At 47.0% G+C, this 24173-nt stretch overlaps 1 protein-coding gene across 3 annotated transcripts in view; it reads right to left on the bottom strand.

Moving 5' to 3' along the window:
• Slc38a1 (solute carrier family 38, member 1) overlaps positions 1-23831 on the bottom strand; it is a 75617-nt gene extending 51786 nt beyond the window's left edge. The window contains exons 1-5 of one of the 3 annotated variants that reach the window (XR_001231494.1): positions 23764-23831; positions 16935-17046; positions 14163-14381; positions 526-601; positions 143-258 (exon numbers count right to left, since the gene is read on the bottom strand). Coding sequence is in view for 2 of the 3 variants with exons in the window: in XM_005406597.2 (XP_005406654.1) it covers positions 143-258; positions 526-601; positions 14163-14284 (314 nt within the window). In the remaining variant the exon portion in view is untranslated. The remainder of the gene's footprint in view (positions 1-142; positions 259-525; positions 602-14162; positions 14382-16934; positions 17047-23763) is intronic. The other 2 variants (XM_005406597.2, XM_013505700.1) reach the window with 2 other exon arrangements.
• Positions 23832-24173: the final 342 nt, after the last annotated feature.

A 24173-nucleotide genomic window follows, 5' to 3' on the forward strand; every position in this document is an offset into this window, starting at 1 on the left:
AAAATTATGTACCAGTTACTTACTCCAGTTAGTAAAAAATAAGTAACAACGATGTAGAAACATTTCCAACTTTTTCTATGTCGGAACAGAAGCCTCCAGAAAATAGTTTTAAAATGCAAAGTTCAGTCATGTCCAGACTCACAGAAAAAGGAGGATTCCGGTGTTCGCCAGGGCGAAAGCAAGTCCCAAAATCCCGCTGCCCATGATGGCGTTGCTTAGGTTGAAGACAGACATGCCCAGCGAGGTTGTTCCTGGAATCTGCACAGAGAAACAAAAGTTTCCAGTGAGCAAGCAGCCTCCAAGAAGGTTCGTCAAGCCAAAGCCTTTCAAGCGCCACTAGGAGCCACCATGGAAATAAAATTCAAGAAATTCTTTCTCAGTAGTCTAGTTACTGTTTAAATAGGTTTCAGCAGAAAAATACATAGGATACAGTTACGCTTTTGGTGCTAAGCTACAGGAGTTAAAAACATCTGTCCTAATTTATGTGGTTACAAAAATAAGCACACTGATTTCAACGATACTTACATATTCATCGCATTTCTTTTTCTCCAAATGGCTGTTTGTGAGACTTCTTCTACTTTCACGATCAGAAATAAACTTGCTGCAAAGACATGCATAACACACTTAGCCTTATGATAATGACTTCAAGCTCAACATCAAGACTAAATGATTTGGGACTGGGGATGTAGCTCAGTGGCACAAGCACCTTACTGGCAAGCGCAAGGTCTTGAGTTCCATTCCCAGTAGCGAAAAAAAAGACTTAATGATTTATTACTTACCAAACATACCACACATGAACAGTTATGAACTGGCTTGCATAAGAATTGATAGCCCTATTCAACACCTTCCCACATCTTTTTTGGTGGGTGAGCAGTATCAGTTGTCTGTATTCTTGTTTTACCAAATAAACTCTAAGAGCTTCAAGGGCAGGTAGTTTGCTTCATGCATTTTTATTTCCCTCATTCCACCCAGGACAAAAAATTGCCAACGACAGGTGCTCATCTTGACATGAAATGAAAGATGACTGCAAACCAGAAAGAGCCAGATATTTTGAATAAAACACTATATACAATGTAAGTTAACTTTAATGTAAATTCTTATCTGAGTGCAAAATTAGGTAATACCAGGACTATTATAAACGTGGTATTTTAAAGAACAGTAGAGGCAAGGTTCATCTGAGCCACATTCTTGGGGCACAAATTCACTACATAGGAATTCCCTCTCCCTTACAAAACAGAAAACAACTCTTTCATCACAAAATATCCCCTCGGCACCTGCTGTATGCAAGTCATAGGACAGGCGACGAGGGAGACACCGTGCTCCCTAATAAGTGATGCCTGCAGCAGGCTCAGTAACTCAGACGGGAATTCTAGCAGGGGGAGGCTGTGCATATGGTCCACCGCTAGGAAACATGGAATTCAGAATTTGAGTTCAAATCCCCACTAGGTCTGAGGGCCTGGGCATGCTACCTTGGTTTCCTCATCTGTGAAATGCGAAGTAACACTGTCTCATAGTCTTATTGAGAGACTTTTTTTATTTTAAAGAATAAAAGAAGGATAACATAATAATAGGGGGGACTTAGCAAATTACAGACAAAATGGTAGGAAATTATCAATGGTTATCGTTTTACATATTATTATCTACAAAATAGCTTCTCAGGAAAACAAATAGACAAATAATAGTGAGTGAGAGACAAAAGAGGTAGGAGATTATCAAGAGTTGTTGTGTTATACATTGGTATCTTCAAAGTGGCTTCTAAAGAAAATAAATAGAGCTATTCATGAGTGACCTATTGAAAAATCATTAACTATTCTCAATGGTTGTTGTAGGAAACACATAATAATAAACAGACATCCATTTATGGAATAGGATAGGAAAATTACAAACTTTACACAGTTATGGATAGATTAGTAGGAAAATATCAATGGCTGCTGTAATACGTGGTGGTATCTTCAAAGTGGTTTCTCAGGAAGACAGAGATATGCAAGAAGGATCTAATAAGTAGTTACAGCCTAAGGGTTGTCAAAAATAGCATATTACCTCCTCACCAGTGACTCCTTTCACTGAGGTATGATGGCTGGAAGGAAGGCCAGGATTGAAAAGAAGGACCGAGAGACTTGCACCTGTGACTAACAACAGGCTGTTTTCTTGTTCCTCCATAGTCATGATTACCCAGGACTCCTCGATGGAGATGACGGTCTGGCCAGAGGGAGAAGGCAGACCATGCCCCAAGCCCTCTCATTCCTGTTGGACTAACTGGTAGCATGGGTCTGAGCTCTGGGGCCTCCACCTCAGAGGGCAGACCGATCTCCAGTGGTCTCCTTTGCATCCAGGGCATGGCCCATGGGGCCTCTTAGGGCAGTTCCTCTTGAGGTGGCCTGGCTTTTAACAGTGGTAGCAGATGAATGCAGTTGTCGAGTTCTTCTTGGAGCCCCGGGAATCAGACCTGGGATCTGTTTCTCTTAGTGGTGCAGCAAAAGCAGCTGCTTTTTCTCGGTCTCTTTGTTTTCTCTCCTTGGCCTCCTCCTCATCATGGCTATAGAATACTGAGGAGGCAATTCTTACTAACATCTCAAGTGAGCTATCTGGGGTGAAGGCCATTCTTTGTAGCTTTTTCTCAACTTATTGAGAGACTTAAACAAGAGCACGTGGCTGGGGGTGGTGGCGCACTCCTGTAATCCCATCACTCGGGAGGCTGGGGCAGGAGGATCGCCTCAAGCTCGAGGCCAGCCTGGGCTACATAGTGAGTTCAAGGCCAGCCTGGACTACACAGTGAGACCCTGGGTCTAAATAAAGAAATATGAACAAGAACAGTCCAGCATCTAGCCCACAGAGCAGCAGACGTTGGTCATTCCTGTCCCCGCGGGGAGCAGGGTTTGAGCTGAGGTGGGGAGGAGCCCGTCAGGCTGAATGCCGGAAGCTGTGTACAAACACGTACAAATAAGCACTCAAAATGCCCCAAACTCAGCCTGTTACGGACCTCCATGGCCTCAGGCGACTTGTTTCTCTATGGTCTCTTCGGGTCAGCTTGCTGGGCTGACCTAGATGTCTGTCTGCTGTATGGAAATTTTGGGGGAAAATCCAGAACACGAACTGTGGGTGGAAATACTAGCCGGCTCCTTGGCTCCTTGGTGTTCACCGTGCCTGATCTGCACATTTCAGGTGGCCGTTTCTGTACAGCCTACACCGCATTAGCCCAAGAGGTTGCTGCTCTGTAACTTTCTGCACTATTGTTGTGGCTGGATTTGTATTACACACAGTTAAAAAAAAAATGCTCTGAGAGCCATCAAATATACTCAGGGTTAAAGCCAGAACTCTATGGCTTTTACGGTTTTAGCTCTAGGGTGTCCCCCAAGTTCTCATGCACGCAAAGGCGGGGCTTGGGGGCGGGATCCGAAGGGCCCTGCGCTCATCCCCGGGGTCAGCTACTGCACGAGCTTCGGGACACAGCCCGGCTGCAGAGGTGGTCCCCAGAGGCAGGGCCGGGCACGCCTCCTCCCTGCCCCGTCCCTTCCCTCCCCATCCTAGCTGCTAAGCTTTCTCCCTCCACGGCCTTCTACTACGCTGTTTCTCCCTTGGAGCCAGCTGGCTACGGGCTGAAACGTGGGCCCAAGCAAACCTCTCCTGCTCTAAGCTGTGAGGGCTGGGTCCTGTGTCTCAGCAACAGAAAGTGACTAACCAGAAGGCCTGAAATTTTAAAAACTCTCCATTAAAAATAAAGCTTTTTCCAAGTCCAAGTCCACAGGGAGGCAAGCTGCTCCACACACTGCTAAGGTACACTAAGGAGGCACCTGACCCTTCCAGGTCTAGACATTCGGTGATTGGGGTATGGTTAGGTCTAACTGTGGTGAATTTTTCATTAATAAATTCAAAACCATCTAAACTGGACTTTTTAAAGTTGACTATGTTAGTGGAAATTATGGCTGGAAAAACTACAGGAAGGGCTCCACGGGAAGCTCGGCTCTTGTGGAGAAAATACACACGCAGGCGCTGGAAGGGCTCAGAGGCGGACGCTCTCTCGCTGCCTTGCAGAAGAAAACCTTTCTTCTCCGCTAGTTCAGCCAGTCTCGATCTAGTCCTGGTCAGCCTCATACAGGGACGCATCCCTGGCCTCACGGCAGGGACTGCTCCCGGCGTCAGCTTCGGGCGTGGCCTTGCAATGGTGCCCTGGAGACTCACAAAAGCGGCAGCCTCTCAAATGATTCACTGGGAAGAGGCTTCAAATAAATGACAGCACCGGGACCTCCTCTCCCGTGGGGTACAGTTTAAGATCTCCTTGAGAATATCTAGCATATGGATGAGAAATTAGCAAACCACTACCAAGTCTGGCCAAGGGGCTGATCTTGCAGACTCCAAGGTAGGAGTAGGAGCAGATGAGTGCTACGATCTGTGTCTGGATGTCCCCCCAAAGCCTCATGCAGTCAGGGTGCGGGCTTACAGAGTTTGTGGTTGATCTGTGGTCCAACGCTGGGATGATGGGTGTGAGTGCGACACCCGCCCTGGGGCGGGCAGCCTGCATACAGTGTAAGGGAGGGAGAAAGGCTGGCTGGCTCCTGCTCCTTCTTTTTGCTCTTGCTGCTTTTGCTGTCTTCCGCCGCCATGAACAGCTGCCCGCTGCCACGTGCCACTCTGCCGTGGAGCCAGCCGAGTATGGACTGAAACCTCCACAAACTGTGAGCTAAATAAACCTTTTCTTCCTTAATTCTGGGTGTCCAGTGTTTTGCCTCAGCAATGAGAGAAAAGTAACCAAAACAATGAGTATTCGTAGTTGAAAAGAAGATCTATTTTTCGAAGTGGGACTCTACCATGTAGGCCATTCCTTATCCAAAAAGTTTTTACCAGCAGGGTGCCCTTCTTTGCTATTTTCACACAGCTTAACCGATGCTCTCGTCGAGCTCCTGCACAACTCAAACAGCATGTGAAACACGTGAGGGAGCACAAACCACCTGAAGGGGTTTGCCTGGCGCTTTGGCACTGAATTCTTCAACTTCTAGGTCCGGAGCTGCCGTGCAGTACTGTCCACACAGCACCAGCACATTACAGGGGGGACCACACCGGCCACATGCTGCAGGTGAGCGGGATTAGTGCCACCTCCAAGCAAAAGTATGCGCTGGTTAAAGACACGCAGAAAGGGATGCAGCTGATGTAAAACCGACCGTTAATCAAAGGGCCAACCCCAAACTTCCTGTGTTCAGCTACTCCTTGTGTCACTGTAGGAACCACACTCTCGCGTCCATTTCTGATTTAATTAGAACTTGTAAAAAGTTATCTAAGACCTGTGGATTCTCAGGGCTCTCTCTCATTTTTGTATTCTAAAAGCCGAAGAAAACTGCATCTATCAACTCTGAACGGGTCCCACCGAAGGGCGCTTCAGTAGGCGCTTAAGTTATCCCGCAAATGAGCTTCCCTCCCGGTGCTAGCTAGGTGCACAGGAAGTCCCTTTGGTAGAAACGTGAGGTTTCCTCAGGAACCACAACTCTGCCCCTGGGGGAAGTAGCCAGGACTCGGGAGGCTCTGGGATTCCAAGTGAGGGGCTCTGACGGAGATCCAGGGCTCCGTTACAGAGAAACAAGCTCAGCTGTGCTCCCTGGCAGAGTGGTCTACCGCAGCCCGTGAGGGCGCGAGGCACGCAGTAAATGCTCGCTTTGCTTTGGCAATGGCAGTTTCAGCAGCCGCTGGAACAGCTGCGCCCTGGCATTCTGTCCAGAGCGGGGAGCATCAGAGACTCCCAGCAGCTGGGCCGCGCGGACAGGCTGCGTTCCCACCTCGGCCCCTCTCCTGGCCCCGAGGCTGCTGGTACAGTGCGTTGCAGCAGGGTGCTATTGTGCAGCTTATACCAAGTGATATCTACTTATCTATCTATCCATCTATCCATCTATCTATCCATCTATCCATCTATCTATCCATCTAAGAGATATATATCACACCTACTCTGAGACCATCACTGGGTATAAGCCACAGTCTGTGACCTGCCAGTCACTGCAGGAAACCCAAAAAGAAAGGAAGAAAAGCTGGTCTCCTCAAATGCAGGCGCTCACTTCATCCGTACAGGCTACACCAGTGTAGGAATGGTGGGCTACGCAAAATTAAGATGAGGTAAGGAACTCAGACAAACCAGCGTTAGTCACAGAAAAGCTTAAAGGCAGAAACTGTAAACAGTATTGCTTGTTCTTAGTAAGAAAATGACATCATGAAAGCAGAACCTTTGGAGACCAACTCTGGCAAGTGAATCACGCTGCTACTAATGATTGGTTTGGCCCTTTTTGTGGCCTTAACATTTAAAATCTTTCCACAGAGCTGAGGTTTACGACCTGGCTGCAGTGGAGCAGAGAAAGGCAGCCTTCCCTTCTGCACTGGCACCCCGGGTAGACGCGGGTGCCAGGCTTTCCGACACGAAAAGGACTCAGAGCCTCTGTGGAATCAGGCGAATTTTAGTAAGGGCCTCAGGTCTACCAGATCTTGTCCCACAGGGATCCTGTTTGCTTTCTTGAGAAGGAAACTTGTTTTCCAAAGAGAATTTCCTTTATTTTTACATTGAGGGAGAAGCCTGAGCATTTTTTCAAATAAACCAAACGAAGCACTAATAAACCCCCTGAGATGGCAGATTCAGGTCCAGGCTGGCAGCACTCGCCAGAGCTGGTGGCAGGGGCTGGAGAACAGAAAAGAAAGGGACACAGGCCCTGTGACACCAGGGGACACTCGGAGGGTCACACAGTGCAATTAAAGGGGGTGAAGAAGGCGGTCCCTGCCCGGTTGCCAGCTCTTCTCCTGCAGAAGTGCAGAATGAGCCTGGAAAGAGCCGTCCCGCGCATCACCGCTAAAAAGTGCATTAAACACACTGTCTAGTGCCTCCCTGATTCTGGCTCTTCTGGTGCACTTTCTGCAGCAAGACTTCACGGACCGGGGCTGGGGATTTAGCTCAGCGGCACAGCGCCTGCCTGGCAAGCGCAAGGTCGTGAGTTCGACTCCTGGTACCGGAAGAAAAACCAAAAACAAAAACGAGAAACAAGAAAGACTTCACGGATCCCTCCCCACCCCGCACAACCTCCGGCTTCCACTGAGTCAGCCTCAGGCACAGACTCCTCGCCCTGTACTTCTGCTGTTCCGGGTGCTGCTTCATTTGGTTTTGCCTCTACTCCAATCTTAGCTCCCCCTGCAAACCGCCAGGAGGGGGTGGAGGGCTGAGGCCAGAGCCGGGCATTCGGAGAATGAAGAGCGAAAGGACAGGGCAGGAGGGGAAGCCACTTACCCCTGAGAGGTCTGGGTCCCACCCTACCCACCAGTCCCTCCTGCCAGTTCAAGATGTCTCTTCTTTTCTTTTTTTCCGGTACTGGGGATCGAACCCAGCGCCTTTGCACATCCGAGCTACATCCCCAAGCTCTGCTTTAATTTGTTCTTAATTTAATTTTGAGACAGGGTCTTGCTGTGTCACTAAATTGCTCGGACTAAGCTCAAACTTGTGATCCTCCAGCCTAATCCTCCCAGAGTGCTGGGATTACCGGAGTACGCTATGATGCCCCGGGCCTTTCTGACGATTCAAAACCCTCATCTACCAGAGAGAGCACCCTTGCACTTCGGTCTGCACGAAGATTTCTGACTGGGAACTACTGACCTGACTCCTCCGACTCCTACCTTATCTGTAACACACACGGGGTCACCGAACTCATCTTGAACCCACAGGGGGTTATGCAGTGAGGGCCCTTGGTCCCTCAGCTCCCTTTACTGGGTCCCCAGCCATACATTAGCGACACAGAGGCACCCTCCAGAACTGATCACAGCTTATACCAAGGGAGAGTCTCAGAGTAAGTTTGATATATATATATATATATATATATATATATATATATATATATATATACAGATAGGTATCTGGTCTTTGGTTCACTCTGTTGAAATAACACAACTTCTATTTAGGAATCAGAAAGTAGCTTAGGTTGCAGGGACATTTAGGGAGGTAAGAATGGAGTCCTTAAAGGAACTCTCTTTATTCTCTTTGTGATATTTCAACTTTTACTTCCCTTTAAGTTTTAGATCTTTGCTTTGCATTCCTATCAAACAAAAAAATAGATGAAACCAACCTTTCTTTTTTTTAGTTAATTAAGATTACTGTTACATTTTACATATACATAATGATCACATTCATCACAGGTAAATTTGTACCTGTGTATGATGTATCTGGAGTCTTCTTTAAAACCAGCCTTTCTGTAATGGAAATTCCCATTCAAAGCAACTAGGTCAAGCAGATTATCACAAGTTGCTGTTATCTCACCATTTAAAAAGTGCAATTGCTTGTTAAAAAGCACTGACCTCTGGCAATGAAATTTTCTTTTTTATTGTCTTTTTTATGTGCCACTGGACAAAGTATCTTTGACATGCGGTCTCCGGACGATGCAAGTATTATTAAAAAACAGTCTTCAATGGGTCAGGCTGTACCCATAAGGCAGAATTTGATCAACCCTTAGTAGGCAATTGTTCTGTGAATAAAATACCACCGACTCCTACAGTGGGTGACTTGGTGACCCCAAATACACCAAATCTTAAAAAGGATGTAGGTGTTATATTGTAGTGTGAAAGAAGAAAGCAAATTACAAAGCTATAATTTCAAACTAAAAATAAATCAACAAGAGCCTTATTAAGGATGGCGTGTACAATAGAACGATAATCTTCCCATTTTAATCTCTACCAATCAGGTTCTTACTAGATTATGGTGTTTTATTTGAGGGATTCATAACGCAAAGGAGATGAGAAGAGATGAGTGGTTGAGTCTCAATGACCTTTCCCAGTAGTCTTTTCCCTGAAATGCCAACATTATATAAAAGAGCAGGAAACGGGAAGAAGCAAGCAAGTAAAGAGGGATCAGAAAACACATGAAGAGAAAGACCTAGAGCAACCGCAGGTGCTAAAGAGAAGACTGAGAGGAAAGTAAAGCTTCATTTGATGGACAAATTCCACTGAACACAGGAAGAGAAAAACTAATTTTAACAAGAGTCACACGGAAGGAAGGAAGGAAGGAAATTTCTGACATGAAAATTGGACATCAAGAGGTTACGGTTTGTTTTTCCCTAAAGTATAGAAAATATTTGGCAGGTGAAAAGGGATGACTTCTTTTTTTTAAGACAAAGTCTGTAATTCAGGCTGTCCTTGAACTCACTGTGTAGCGCAGGCTGGCCTCAAACTCACGGGGACCCTCCAGCCTCAGCCTCCCGAGTGCTGGGGTGACAGGTGTGCACCATCACGCCTGGCAAGCAGGTTAAACTTTTGAAGGGTCTTCACAAGTGGTAAGTCTAAACCAGGCATGACAGCCTATGATCCCAGTACTCTAGGGAACTAAGACAGGAAGATCACGAATTCTAGTCCAACCTTGGTAACTCCATGACTTAGCAAGACCCTGCCTCAAAATACACTACACTACACTACACTACAATACAATTCACTACACTATGCTACACTACACTACAATCCAATACATTCACAAAGGACTATGGATGTAGCTCAGTGTGAAGGCCCTGGGTTCAATGCCTAGTATCACAATCAATCAAATTAAAAATGAAACTTAACAGTACATGAACCCTGAACAGCATACAAAGACAAAAATAAGTTGATTCAGGCTATAATGACAAGAGATGCCCTGATGTCTTTTAAATACACATCATAATACATGAGTAGGATTGAGAACATCAGCAGATAAATATGAAAATATGTTAAGGTTCTTTCTGGATACACTTAGGACAATCCACAAATATCTCACCACATTTAAGACTACAATGACCAGTCATCACGCAAAACCTCCAGGGGCGTCAGGGCTCCTCGGAGTGAGGGGGAAAGTGGGCCTGGCAGGGAGCGCGCTGTGGCCGATGCTTCCCCGACACTGAGAGGCTTAGCACCGCCAGATACCGTGCCAAGGACTGTGCATGGACTGTCTCATCCGTCTTCAGAACAACCGCGTGTGGCTGGTACTACTTCAGAGAAATTACATAACTTGACCAAAGTTTCAGTGCTAATTACTGAACTGTCGTGCCAGGACTTAAACGGAAGTCGCTGCCCGCAGAGCCAGAGCTGCTAACCTACCGACAGCACTATGTCGCACAACAGTCCCAGTATCCCTGACCTACAGGGCGGGGCTGGGCTCACAGAACAGCACCACACAGGACGAGGCCGGAACTCGGATTCAGTGTAAGTGCAGTCCTACCCACTCAACAAGCACCTTGGAATGTCCACCCTGCGCCAGGCCTAGGACAAGTAGAGGGGAGACCAAGATGACTGAGAGCGCCCCCCTCTCTCAGGAGCTCTCAGCCAGAGGAAGAGTCTGGAGCCAGCTACCCCAAGTATGATGCAGACCAGCAGGTGGACGCCACGTGCAAGCTGGCTAGAGCCACGATGTCACACCCCAACCCAGATCCCCTGGACTAAAACCTGCACCTCAGCAAGGGTGCTGAGTGTGTTACAGGCGCTTCAGAATGCCTGGGACATGCAGAATGAGGAGGCCAGAAGGGAGTCAGAACAGGATAAGCAAATGGTCACGGCCCAGACTACAGACAGACACGGAGCGTGAGAAGCTCACAGTTCACTCCGTGTTAATTCCAGGTACAGATATCTATGACTAGAAACCCAAAATCAGGTCATGAAGTACAACAACTGAACTGGAATAACAGTTTTGTTTTTTGGCAGTACCGGGAATGGAACCCAGGGCCTTCACCCTGAGGAACCCCAGCCCTTTTGTTTTTTTTTATTTTGAGACAGGGTCTTCCTAAGTTGCTCGGGCTGGGTTTGAGCTTGTGATCCTCCTGCCTCAGCCTCCCAGAGCAATAAAATCATAGACATGCACTGGTACTCCCAGCCTCATGACAGGTATTTTAATGGCCAAATGCCTCTATCCTTTTTTTTTTGGTTTTTACCCATTATCGGGAATCGAACTCACGACCTCGCGCTTGCCAGGCAGGCGCTGTGCCACTGAGCTAAACCCCCAGCCCCCTATCTCCCTCTATCCTATTTTTAACTAAACTGAGAAAACCATTTTCATTGTATCCTGGTGGGGAATTTCAGGCAGTCATGAAGGAGCTGTCAGGTGACAGCAGATCAACGCACTTTCTCTAGCCTCCTCCAAAGAACGCTGTTACCTCCAAAGGTCACTGTTCGGGGAGGGTGGTTCTTCAGATTCATACAGCTGAGCCTGCCTTCCTCCCACAAACGGGAGACGGCGGCCGGGAGAGTGCAGGGGGCTGAGGCGCGGCGTGCGCAGGAACGCGGGCTGCCAGATCGGGCCAGTGCAGTGGGCCGAGCCACCCAAGAGGCGCCTTGGACAGAATCGGCAGGGATCTTCCCTGACATTTGTTTACCTCTACTTGCTTCGTCCCGTCCTACGTGCTTGTTAATTTCACCATCCCAGAGCCAGAAATGAAGCAAAGTTCGGGAGCTGGGTCAGTGAAGGACGGGCAATAAAAAAAGAAGCGCATTTGCCGAAGTACCGGGCCCCAGTTCTGCAAAACAAGCGGCCGACGCCCGCAGCTGCCCGCAGCCCAGCCATCCCAGCTCCCCGCCCTTGTCACAGTCTCGGGGGAAGTGAGCTCACCCGGGCAGCAGGCCCACGTCTGGGTGAACATGAGGGTTCGTCTACCTCCTCTGAGTGGTAATCACCTCAAAAATGTTGCATCAGTCTTAGCAAGGGAAACTTCAAAATTGAGTCTGAATTCTGTGATAAATGACTCATTCGAAGGCCCTCCAGACTGCACTGCTTCGAGGCTGAAGTTTTGTTATAAAACCAAAATGTCCTACTTGCCGCTGTCAGTCAGCAGGGCCGGAGCACACCCCAGGAGCCCAGAGCGCAGAGCGCAGGGCGGCAGGGAGCGCAGCAAAGCCTGGCTTTGAACCGTCCCAAGGCCCGCACTCAGACGCACAAGGCTTCACACAGACCTGTCCGTGCCCACAGGCAAGCTGTGTTTTTCTTCCCTGGCCTTAGCTGCCTTAACTGCAAATTCCATTTTTCAATTTTCCCTCATTTCCAGTACACCTACTCTCCAGGACGGTGACGCACGTGACATGCAGGAAACAGTCATTACTCAGAAAATGGTGAGAGGAGGAAACTGTCTGAGTCGGGGCTTCCCCGTCCTCCAAGGCAGGAAGAAGGGGACCCATGCGCGGACCTAAGGGTGACAGAGAAGCCCCCTGCTGGGCTCTCAGTTACACCTCACACCGGAACGCGGAGCGGACGTCAGAAAAGACAGCTGACCCGCTCACCAACATTCTTACCCTCCCGCCCCAGTTTCCTGCTGCCCCTCCCTAATGATAGCACTGCTGTTGCTCTTTTTTTAAAAAAAAAATGCTGTATTAGTGTATGCTGGTGCTCCACACAGATCACACTCAGGCTGGGGGCTGATGCATAATAGGTATCACATCTTGGTCCTTTCACCCCGCCCCACCCTACAACTTTTACGTTTCCACAGTCTACCTCTCCATGTCTTAACACGGCTCTCTCGTTTTGTTCTTTTAATTATTTCTATTTGGGGCCTCCTGGTTAGAGAAATCACATGGCATTTCATTTTTTGTGCCTGACTTACTTCACTCCGTATTACGCTCTCACGATTCATTCATTCTACAAATGACTCAAATTTAGCCTTCTTTATGACTGAGTAGTATTCTACCGTGTAAAAGCACCACATTTCCCTCACCTACTTGTCCGGTGGCGGACACAGAGGTCCTCCCAGGATTTCGCTACCGGGCGCTGTGCATGGCTGTGCTCTGAGACCCCCAGCTCTTTCGGAAGACACCCAGGACAGGCGTAGCATTCTACTTTAGATCTTTGAGGCATCTCCACACTGATTTCCACAGCGGCGGTACGAGCGTACTACGCCAACAACAGTACAGAAAGGCTCTTTTCCCCCAGCCTCACCAGCACGTGCTGTTTTTTCAGTCCTTCTGCTAGTCACTGAGGTAAGATGGGATCTCGGCATTGCTCTGATTTGCACTTCTCTAAATGGCCAAAGATGCCAAACATTTCTTTTCTTTTCTTCAGAGAAGTATCTCGTCATTTCAACTTGCCATTTTTTGATCAGGGCTTTTATTTTGGGTGCGGGGGCAATTTTTTTTAGTTCTCTAGATATTCTAGATATTAGTCCTCTGAGGAGCAGCTGACAGAAAATTCTTCCTATACTAGGGTTGTCTCTTCCCTCTTGCTTGCTGTGTGGCATTGCTGGTGTTTACTAAATAGGCCTGGGGACCCCACTGTCTTCTCTCAAGCTACAGAGCTTCCTGAAGAGCCACATAAGCCACTAAAAACCACTAAGTTAGAGAATGCCCCAAGTAACTGGAAGAAATACGTATGGTTCCATGCTTCACTTTAGAAACACAGACCCAAGAGTTGAGAGGACTTGTCCAAGGTCACACCTAACAGCAAGGGCTACCAAGCAGCCCCTCTTCCTTCCTTCTTTCCTTCCTCCCTCCCTCCCTTCTTCTTCCTTCACTTTCTTCTTGGTTTGTTTTTGAGACAGGGTCTCCCTATGTAACTCAGGCTGGCCTGGAACATGTTTGTAGCGATCCTCCTGCCTCAGCCTCCCAAGTGCTAGGATTATATGCCTGCAGCGCCACACCCAGCTGAGCCCCTCTCTCTACCCCGACTACTTCCTCTCCTTTTCTTTCTTCTTCCTGTGCCATTTTTCTACTGTAGCCCCTCACAGAGCCACCTGAACCCCACTGCTGTTATTATTTAAAATCCACACTACAAATGGGTGTTCACAATGACAACGCACTTGTTTGTAGTTTTAATGCTGGATTACTGGCAAATGCAACTTTGATCATTTGTTGATCAAAACATGTACCTACGACCATAGGACACATTCAGTTCTGAGATGCAGTAAAATTCAAACAGTTTGTCTAATTCATAAGCACAGAGCTTTTGAAAAGTTTATGCTGGTTGGGGTCCAATGTATTTATACATTTTTATTAGACTCAATTGAAAGATTTGAAAAGATGAATAAATTACTTTCCTATTTGCTTCATCTGCTATGGCAGACTATGCCCAACAGATGTCACATAAGAAATTCAAATTGCATCTTCAAATGGAGCATAACTTTAGTAATGAATAATTCAAGAGAATAACCGAAAACCAGAATAAATTTTTAGAGCTGTTTCTTTCACTGGATAGAAAGTGTCAGTGGAAAAATACTCACCTATTTATCTGGCCATTTTCTACCTCGGTGAAGTCGTTGGAGTCATTGCTAACGTTATCATCCTCAGGCACTGTCATGTTCTGCAACTCAGTTAATTCGAGTCCACTTTTGAAATGCATCATGTTTAGAAAGTACGTGTAGTCCAAAAACTAGTGCAACTTTCTCTTGTTCTGAGGGTACTTCGAAGCAGAGGGCAGCAAGTATATATGCTTGATACCCCTGTAACATAACAAGATGAGAAATAACTAAACATATGACAAATACCACTGATTAAAATGAACTGTCACTAGGAAACAAGTAATTTACTGATAATACAACTTTCACAGTTCACCGCTAGCCACATTAAAGCACTCTCTGCACATCCAATTAGAGAAGCTCATCTCTCAATTTTATTGCGCCTTTCCAAGTCTTCCCTTCCTTTTAAACTGGAAAGTGAGTCACGTCCCATAACCTTACGCCTCCTTTTACAGGAACACTACCCCAGCGGCGGGCAGTATGGACGCTCTTACAGAACACTGCACTCCAGGGCTTCATTGCTTTCGTGTCAGATCACAGCGCGTATGTACAGCTGGGTACAGACCACAGAGACGCAGACGCCCCTCTGATGCAGCAATGCCATTTTAAGAAAACCACAAATCCTACATAAATGGCATCGCCAAGGGATCAACTACCCAGCCTGGCGGTCAACCGGGCAGTGCACAAATTTTGCTTTGAAACTGAGCAGATCGTTTATCCATCAACTGCAAGAGATTAAATCAATCTCCTCAATGAAATCACTCCATGTCGGGGAATTAGGGAATTAAAAACTCATACTCGGGGGATTTTGGTTAATCCACCTGCGACTGTATCTCCTCATCAGAAATGAAAGACTCTCAGCGTTCACATTTTCTCCCACACGGATTGCTGCGCTTTACGTTTTCGAGGGATCACCAACTGACTATAAGGAAGAGAAAGAGCTCTGGGGGGACAGTGTCACAGGTCAAAAAGAAGGTGGCCAGAGAGGCCAGGGCAACTTCAAGAGAGAGGCCGATATATGCACGGAGCCTCCTCACCAGGTGCCTCAGGAGGGGTGGGGACCCGGGACAAAGCAGGACGTCCGAGAGGTTTTCTCGTTCACTTCCAACGGTAAATCCCTTGGAGAGCACGCTGCTCTTCTGTCAGACCCTGAGCTCTTTAAGACGCCTGACCTGACTCAGTTAAGAGACAGAACCGTATCTGCCTATCCAGGCGGCCCAGTAGACCCCAAGAAGTGTTTCACTCAGTGATAATGAAAGGACCCCCACGGGACTCCTCCTTCCACATTCAGACCAGATCGTGTTCTTTCTCTCTCACACAATCTCCCCTCCAGCAGGAAACTTCCCTCGGCTTCAGGATCCTTTAAAACTTCACAACATGACTACTGTCTGATGCCTCAGGTTCCAGGACCCCTTCCTTCCTACAGGCAGGCCTCTTCGGGAGTCCGGAGGTCAGGACAGGGAGATCTGAGCCCCATTCTTTCTAGGCAGAAGCTGGGTGACCCAGAGACTACAGTGGTACAAGGGCCTGGCTCAGCCCCAACTGCGTTCATGGCCCCAACACAGGAGGAAGGTTCCCAGTCTGTCACCCGCAAAGGCTGAAATGCTCCACCTCCGGGCCCCTTTGGTGAGAGCTGTCCTAATGGGCTACGCTGGGTGGTTCTTGGGGTCTTGCCACACCAGCGCCCCCCGCAGGACCACCTCTGAGCCTACAGAAATGATGCTGCAGGTCCCGTGGGAGCCCATCCAGCTTCCTATCTGGGCGAAGAATCTTCTCTCTGCGACTGGAAAGAACTATGGCACCAGACACAAATTTTCTGAGAAAAGGGGTGATTAATAACAGCTCTGGAGTCTACTGTTTGAACTTAAACCTTTGTATCGTGTGTGCGTGTGTGTAGTGTGTAAGTAACGTTAACTAGTCAGTTAAAGAAATAGGCCGAAGACAAAGGTTTACAGAAGTTCTGGCCCCTAAAATAAGGTCAGCAGTAGGCAGATGGCCACCCAAGTTCATCAAATGGAATGTATTTTCACTGCTATAAGATAACCTATTTGAAGTCTAACTGGTTCTTAAGAATGAACACTGGAGGATGAAAGGGAAAATAGATAAGCTTAGTAATACTATCACCAAGGCAGAGGCTGCCTTTAAAAGTATTGGTTCAATTTATCATATATCTACTGAGTGCTATGGGGTTCAGAAAGTTGGAAAAATGTCAAATTCAGGCCAGATGTGGTAGTTCACGCCTGTCATCCTAGCACTCAGGAGGCAGAGGCAAGAAGATCTCTGTGAGTTCAAGGCCAGCCTGAACTACATAGCAGGAACCTGTCTCAAAAAACAAAAGTAGTCAGACTCAGAGGTCTGAGACAGCTTCATAAAAGTTACTCTGAACTGGACCTTGAAACAACTTTTTTCTTTGTCCTAAGAGTAAACACAGGCTCACTGTAAAATCTTTAAAACAAACACTATAAAAGAAATGCCACCACCCACCGATGGCCACTGTTAGATATTTACGGATGTCCTCGCACCTCTTTTTCTTCCCTTTTGTCCCTTTCCTTCCTTTTCACTTTCTCTATCTCTGCCCACCCCTCTCTTTTTCTAGTTTAACTTTGGGAATATTAGATTCTTTCATGGAGTGTTACCCTGCAAGAATCTCAAAGAACAGTCTCTATAAAAATATATCAGCTCCCTCTCGATAAACAATACAGGTTTCTGTAGAAAATACAATTTTGCAAATGGAGCAAAACGAAGGGGAAGGGTTACCTGTTACCTCAGCAAGCAGAGGTGATCACAGGGTAGGTGCCGCTGCTCAGCCTTGCAGTTTTTTCTGCACGTAGATTCGCTGTCCGGTACCCAGCACGCACTCAAAGGATGTCTGTGAGACGCAACAGTATGAATAAAAAATGTGCACTAAAAGGATGAAAACCATATCACTGAGTTTTAAAATAAATGTATTTTTTCACTAAAGACATCATTTTCTATTCTGTGCTCCATCAGTAAACACAGGTCTGTGCTCACAGGGCTCATGCCTGGTTACTTCTCGACAGTGCCAGAAACGGACACGCGGCCCGCGCTGCTCACGCCCAGACTGCCGGGTAGGGAGGACGCGGACAGGGGAAATGGAACCCACAGGAACTTCTGAGTACGAGGAGCACGCGGTCAACCCACAGAAGCAGGAAGTACAGGGTGAGTTTAAGAAACAAAGCATTACAGCTTCATTGAAAGATAGGACACAATCATCAAGCTATACAATTAATTAAGAGGCAGGTGGGAGGCACTATCTAAAGATCTTTATGTTAACCGTAATTACCACCTCTCAACATTTACAGCAGGTTACAAATTAGTTTGCTCAGCGCGGAGCTCTTCAGAGCCTCTGCACAGCTTTGTGAGCTACTCCAGCATTGCTATCTTGCTACAGTTACGGTGTGCTTTACAACAGTACCCGCGTAAAATACGGAAGCTCACCTCTACTCTGCGCGGAGCTGTGTAGCAAAGATCAAAGAAGGGAATACACAGAAACTTGAGTCACAAGCAAGGTTACCACATAGGTTACCACTTTACCACGGTAAAGTGCCGTGCAGCATAAAACATTTTATACGGTAGACATCAAACTACGTGACGGATTGGATCCAGAAAGGCTCCAGAGACACACGTAGACATATTACATATGTATATGCATATGTGAAGGAAGGAAAGAAGGGAGACAAAAAAAAAAAAATAGGGCCTGAAGAAATGAGATAAGCTTTTCTGATGAGACTTGAACTGTTCTAAAGATAGGTAAGATTGGCCAGGTTTAGTGCCACACACCTGCAATCCCAGCTACTCAGGATCCTGGAGAGGAGGATCACAGGTTCGAGGCCAGTCTAGGTAACTTAGTTATACCTCAGTGGGAGGGTAGTGGAATACTTGCCTAGCATGTTCAAGTAAACCAAGTAGTAAAATAAGCTCCTATTTACCACCTTCAACAATTGTCAACTCATGACTGCTGTTTCCTCTTTACCCCCACCCACCATCACCCGAATAGCTCCAGCGTATGTCTTTAAAGGTAAGGCCCTCAGCTGGGCATGGCAGTGCACACCTGTAACCCAGCGCTTGGGAGGCTAAGGCAAGACTGCAGGTCTGAAGGCAGTCTGGACTACATAGCGAATTCAAGGGCAGCCTGAACTACACAGTGAAACCCTGTCTCAAAAAAAGAAAAAAAGAAAAAAATAGAAAGCCTGTGAAACAATATCACCACATCGCTATCAAACTGAAAAAGTAACAGTATCACTATACGAGGTACACTGGCTGTTCCTCCTGCCACCTCTCCAGTGGTGAATTCTAAATCCTATCTGCAAGTCTAGCTGCAAGAGAGTATGGGAAATGTAGTTTACGACATTCTATCCTTTGCAGAACTGAACTAGAAAGAAGTGAGACTAGTGTTACCTAACTATCACCACATGTCCACTCACATAAATCAGTTTAAAAATCTGTTATGACTCCTTTTATTGATTCTTTATGTTGAAGAACTAATGCGATCACAGCTCTCCAAGCTCAACTCCTAAGGATCAACCATGATGGCGAGGCTGGTGGTTTTAAGAACATGTTAATAAGGCATTTCTCCAACAAAGACATGCAAGTGCCTTGGTGTCACTTGTCATCAGGGATATAAATCAAAAGCACAATGAGGTATCACTTCACACCCGTGAGGATGGCTACTATCACAAACTCAAGAGATAAATGTGTTGGCAAGAGAATCTTTTTATGTTGTTGGTGGAAATACAAACTGAGGTTTCTAAAGAAATTAAAAATAGATTTACCATGTGACCTAACAATCCCTCTCCCAGGCACATATCCAAAAGAAATGAAATCACCAACCTCTTAACGATAACTGCTTTCTCTGGCTCACTGTAGTCTTGCTCACGATAGCCAAGATTAGAAACCACCAGAGCGTCCACCGATGGATGAATGGACAAAGAAACTCTGAGATACACACACACACACACACACACACACACACACACACAATGGAATGCTACACACCCCTAACGAAAGATCCTGCCATTTGCCTCAAAATGGATTAACCTGGAGATTATGCTCAGTGAGTGAAAGAAGCCAGGAATAGAAAGAAAAGTACTGCATGATTTGCTTACATGGAGAATCTTTTTTTAAAAGCTGAATACACAAAAAGAATAAAAGAATTGTTACAGGTGGGAAGGGGGATGTGGAAATACGGATCAAAGGACATAAAGTTGCAGATACGTAGGATGAACACATCTGGAAACCTAATGCAAACATGAAGACTACAGTTAATAAAACATGAAGACTAAGTTAATAGTGCATTGTACTGGGGACTTTCACTGAAAGAGAAGATTGCAGTTCTTGACACACCACACACAAATACACAAAGAGGAAAGTAACCATGTGAAATGACAGACATTACCCTGCTTGCCTACAGTAACCATATTTTATACCTCAAATATGTACAATTAAAATATACACTGTTAAGCCTAACGCCAACAATGGTCCTATTCTTCCTGGCCATCTCTTACCATGATCATGCCTGTTTACCTGATTACAGCGCTTGTATCTTTGCACTCTTAGATGATAATATGTACCTACGGGCTAAAATGGATGTCTATTTGAAAAGGCCCCAGACAGGGTAAACAGGTTAATTATAGCACTAGGTATCCTTATTGTTAGCTAGACTGTATTAACTTCATGCAGTAGTCCCAGCTTCTGATTAGCAATTTCTTGTGTCTTGGGGTAATAAAAAACGGGAAGTGAACATATTAAAGTTGACAGTCCAAACAAATTAAACATTATACTTAAGATGGGGACATTGCATGGAATGTAATTAATACTTCAATTAAAAGCTTAGAGTTGATCATCAAAATCTTAGAAAACCTGTGCTCCTTAAGAGGAGAGGGATATTAAAAGCAGCCTTCGGCAGTGAGAAGCCCAGAAGCAGCAAACCATCTCAGAGCAGATGTTTTACCTCCTCTAGCCCAAGGCCCACGGCATACCCAGTGCGCATGGCATCGGCTTCACCAGGCCTGGGTCACTGTGTGTCCTCTCTGACTTCCCCGACTTCTGCTCACGTCTCTCAGAGCTCCTTACCTGCCACGTAACCTTGTCTGGAATCTACCCCAAACCCTTTATTGTCAAAGTCTCTTGTCATTCAATCACTCCCCGAAATCATGCCTGACGGGCAAACTCTGGCTTTATAACTGAGGAGCGGTGTGACTCTGGGCAAGCAGGTTAACCTCTCTTTGCCTCAGTTTCCTCGCTTGTAAAATGTAGATGAGGTACTGTCCAGCTCACAGTCATAATGATTCTACCATTTTGCCCAGGTGCAACTTCTGACGTTGCAACTGCCTCTGCCCTGGCTACCTGATCAAGGCAAGTGGCTTTTCTCAGCCCCCATCCTGTGACTCCTGCCCCCCCCCCAACTCCCTGACGCCCTGCATCAGGGTCAGCCTCGCGTCCTCCTCCCACCCGGAGGCAGGGCAGGCTTCTCCGGCCCCCACTCCTCCTGGTCCGCATTCCAAGTTCTTCCCTTTCGGGCTTCAGACCTGAAGTGTTAGGTTTCATCCCAGAGGGCAACTTCAGATTTCTTCCCCCAGTATTTTTCATTTTATAGGACTAGAATTCCTTTACATTGTGCGATAGGAGCTCCCTCCTGAATGCTACTTGATAAGGATCAGGCCACTGAACACGTAACATTTTTTTCCTCCATGCAATGAGACGGCAGGAGGAAGAGATGATTCTCAGGTTCCTTCCTGCTCTCCGTCTCCCTCTCTGTCTCTCTCACACACACACACGCGCGCACACGCACGCAGACACACATTCCATCAGTTCTTTACGACTTCTGGCTACCGGCTGGCCCTGTCCCTGTGGATGTTTACCCCATTATCGCAACCATGACATGCCTAAAACTGAACACGTCACCTGACTTCTCACGGCAGCTTGTGTCTGTTCAAGATACTGTGCATCCGCCTTGTCACGCAGCCTGGAAATGTCTCGCTTTACTGCAACCTCTGTCGCACCAGCCACGGAGCCCTGCCAATTTTCCTTCCAACGTCCCTTCCCCTGCTCGCACTCCTCACAGCCCCACAGCTCTCCCTGAGCCAGGCTGCTCTCCTGCGCCACCTGGAGGAGCGGGTCCTTCGCGAAACGCCTGTCCCTCGTCCCCGCTTGCCAACCATCATGGCTGCAAATGCTATAGGATGAAGTTTAATTTCTGCCACCTAGAATTCAGACTCGGGTTGCCACAACCATCTCTTAAACTGTCCAGTCTGAACCCTGCCTTCCAGCAGCAGGGCTACTCCAACGCAGTCTTCTGCTCTATGCCCACTGTCCCCGAGTCCTGTGCGTACTCTCCCCACCTTCCCTTCAAGTCCGCGCCAACCTAAGGATGACATGCCTTTCAAAGCCTAGCTTGCTCGCTTCTTCTCAGAATACCAAGCCCGCCTCTCCTGTGATGTGTCTCTCCGGGGACCAACCGCAGCCAGTTCTTTACTTGTGATGGATTCTCACAGCGCTGTGTGCAAAGTGCTCATGGGCTTGAAGGAGGAGCTCGCTCATGTTTAAAAAATCCTTTCATCCCCAATTTCAACTTCTTTGGGAACAAGGAACCACAGAGCTCAAAGGTCCCAGCACAACCCACAAGGTCGTGACGAAATTTAAAAAGAAAGCTATTATCACAACATGCAGACAGTATATTCTGTGATCCTCAAAAACAAAATTTCTCCAGAAAAATGAACAAAAACGAAGTGTGGATAGCCCTTCCTCAGTGTTTTCAGGAGGTACCGCTGCTTAATTTCATTACATTTGACCTAAGCCTGTGGGTTTATGTGAAAATACATTTAAAGCTTAAAGGAATACGCAAATGGAAGGTGTTTGTCATCGCTGTTCTGGCTACTGCGCCTGGAATGTCTAAGAAAGCTTGGCGTGGCTTCTGAAAGTCCAGAGGAGGAATTGTATTGGAGCCACAGTTGTGAACTGGGGACAGCTTTACCATGAAGGGATATCTGGCAATGTCTGGAGACGATTTTGACTGTCACCACTGAGACTGCCGTGAACATCTGCTAGACAGCGGCCAGGATGCGGCTCCGCACCCACAGCAGCCAGTTATCCGGTGCAAAACGGCAGTCCAGGGCTGACTGAGAAGCCCAGTGTCAAAAGCAGCCCACGGGGTGGGGCCGAGTGCTGACCACTTTTGTGGGGGACACTGCACGGGAAGGAGCCACCAGCCGCCACGAATGACCGCCCTCTGCGCCCTGTGTGCCCCACGGTGTCCCAACACCTGCTCCTACTGGTCCACTTCTGCTGAGGAGTCCCCAGGGTCTTCTAAATACCTGTGATTAATATGCCCAGCCTACGATGGCTGGGAACGAACCCACCCACACTCAGATATTCTAAAACTACTCTGATTTCTTTACAGTAGAAACTCTAAAACTTAAGTCAACCTGTAACTCTAGAGGTATGAGTTCAGGGCATATGTTACATTAAAAAAAAAAAACCAAAACACTTGAAGCTTAATTTCACTAGGACAATGCATATACTACTGTGACTGCTAAGAAAATTTAAAATATTCCTCATCAACTGGAAATGGACTTAAATAATTGCTAAAAAAAAAACGTATGGAGGGTTGTTCCCGTCTCCGGAGCAGTTTCCTTCAGCACTCCAGGGCGGGGTCAGGGGCTGGAAAAGCAGGAAGCCAAGACGCAGGAATTTCACAGATCAGATCTTAGCACCACCCGAGGCTAGGAAAGGAGAGGGAGAAAGTGGCCAGACTGGCGCTGCCTTCAAGGGGGAAGCAGGGCTGGGGATGTAGCTCAGCGGGGTAAGGGCCTGACCAGCAAGTACAAGGTCACAAGTGCGATTCCCAGTACCAAAAAAAAAAAGAAGAAGGAAGCAAGGAAAGCAGACAGGCATAAAAAGTGGAAGCAAAGCCAGGAAACCAGAATGAACCAAAGCCCAAAGAAGAAGAAGAATCAGATCCCAAGGACCAGCAGAGGAGGCGGCGAAAGTTTCTCAACTCAAAGGCTGATTCAATCGCTCTAGGAATGCAAAGAGACACGCAACAGGCAGTTAGGCAATGAAGCTTTAGAGACTGCATGAAACAGCTGAGATAAGGAGAGTCAGTAACAAACTCCCAGCCATGCGTTTGAAGGAGACTGAAACCACCCTTGCCCCTGCTTTAATGTCACTTACCTTGACTGCTATTTTGTCTAATTAATATTGCTACAGGGTTTTATTAGCATTTTCCTGACATATTTTTGACCACTTTTCTACTTCCTCTGAGGCAGGAGGCAGCGTTTGAGACGGTCTCCCTACGTAGTTCAGACCAGCCTTGAACTGATTATGCAGCTCAGGCTGCCCTCAAACTGTTGGCAATCCTCCTGCTCCAGCTTCTCTAGTGCTGGGACGACAGGCGTGTGCCACTACGCCTGGCCATCTCTCTACTTTTAACCTGCTGCCGTTAGTGGTTAAAAGTAGTTAGTCATACATAAATATCATGCTGTTGAAAGATAAGAATAATTTCTTTCTTAGTCACAAAAATACCCAACACCCAAAACTAGAAAGAAGAGAGGTTTTTTTGACTCACAGTGTCACCAGGTTCTGGGGTTCTGGGGTCTTCTTTTAGAGCTGGTTTCTAGTTTCTTCTGTCTTGAACAAAGAATTAGACAAAACAAGGGCAAAAGGTAGTGAGGTTTTACATTTATTAAAAGTGGGAAAAGCAGCAGGCTCTGCAGAACAAGTTTGGGCCAAGTAAAAGGAGGAAAACAAGTACACACTACAGGCTGAGAGCAAACTACTGTGAAAGAGAAAGCACAATGGTCCTGAGCGCAAGGGCAACTCTCCTTTGGTATCTCCCACGCCTCAGCTGCCTATCAAACCCCTGCTCAAGCTCTCTCCAGAAGAACTGAAGCTAGCACTCTCTGACTGGCTCCGGTAAGCAGGGTTTTGGGAACTGCTCTGCCTACATGTCCCAGAACTTTGTAACGAACAGGTCAA

This window comes from Chinchilla lanigera, unplaced genomic scaffold (genome assembly GCF_000276665.1).
Source record: "Chinchilla lanigera isolate Chin_1 unplaced genomic scaffold, ChiLan1.0 scaffold00099, whole genome shotgun sequence".
NCBI classification, from domain to species: Eukaryota; Metazoa; Chordata; class Mammalia; order Rodentia; family Chinchillidae; genus Chinchilla; species Chinchilla lanigera.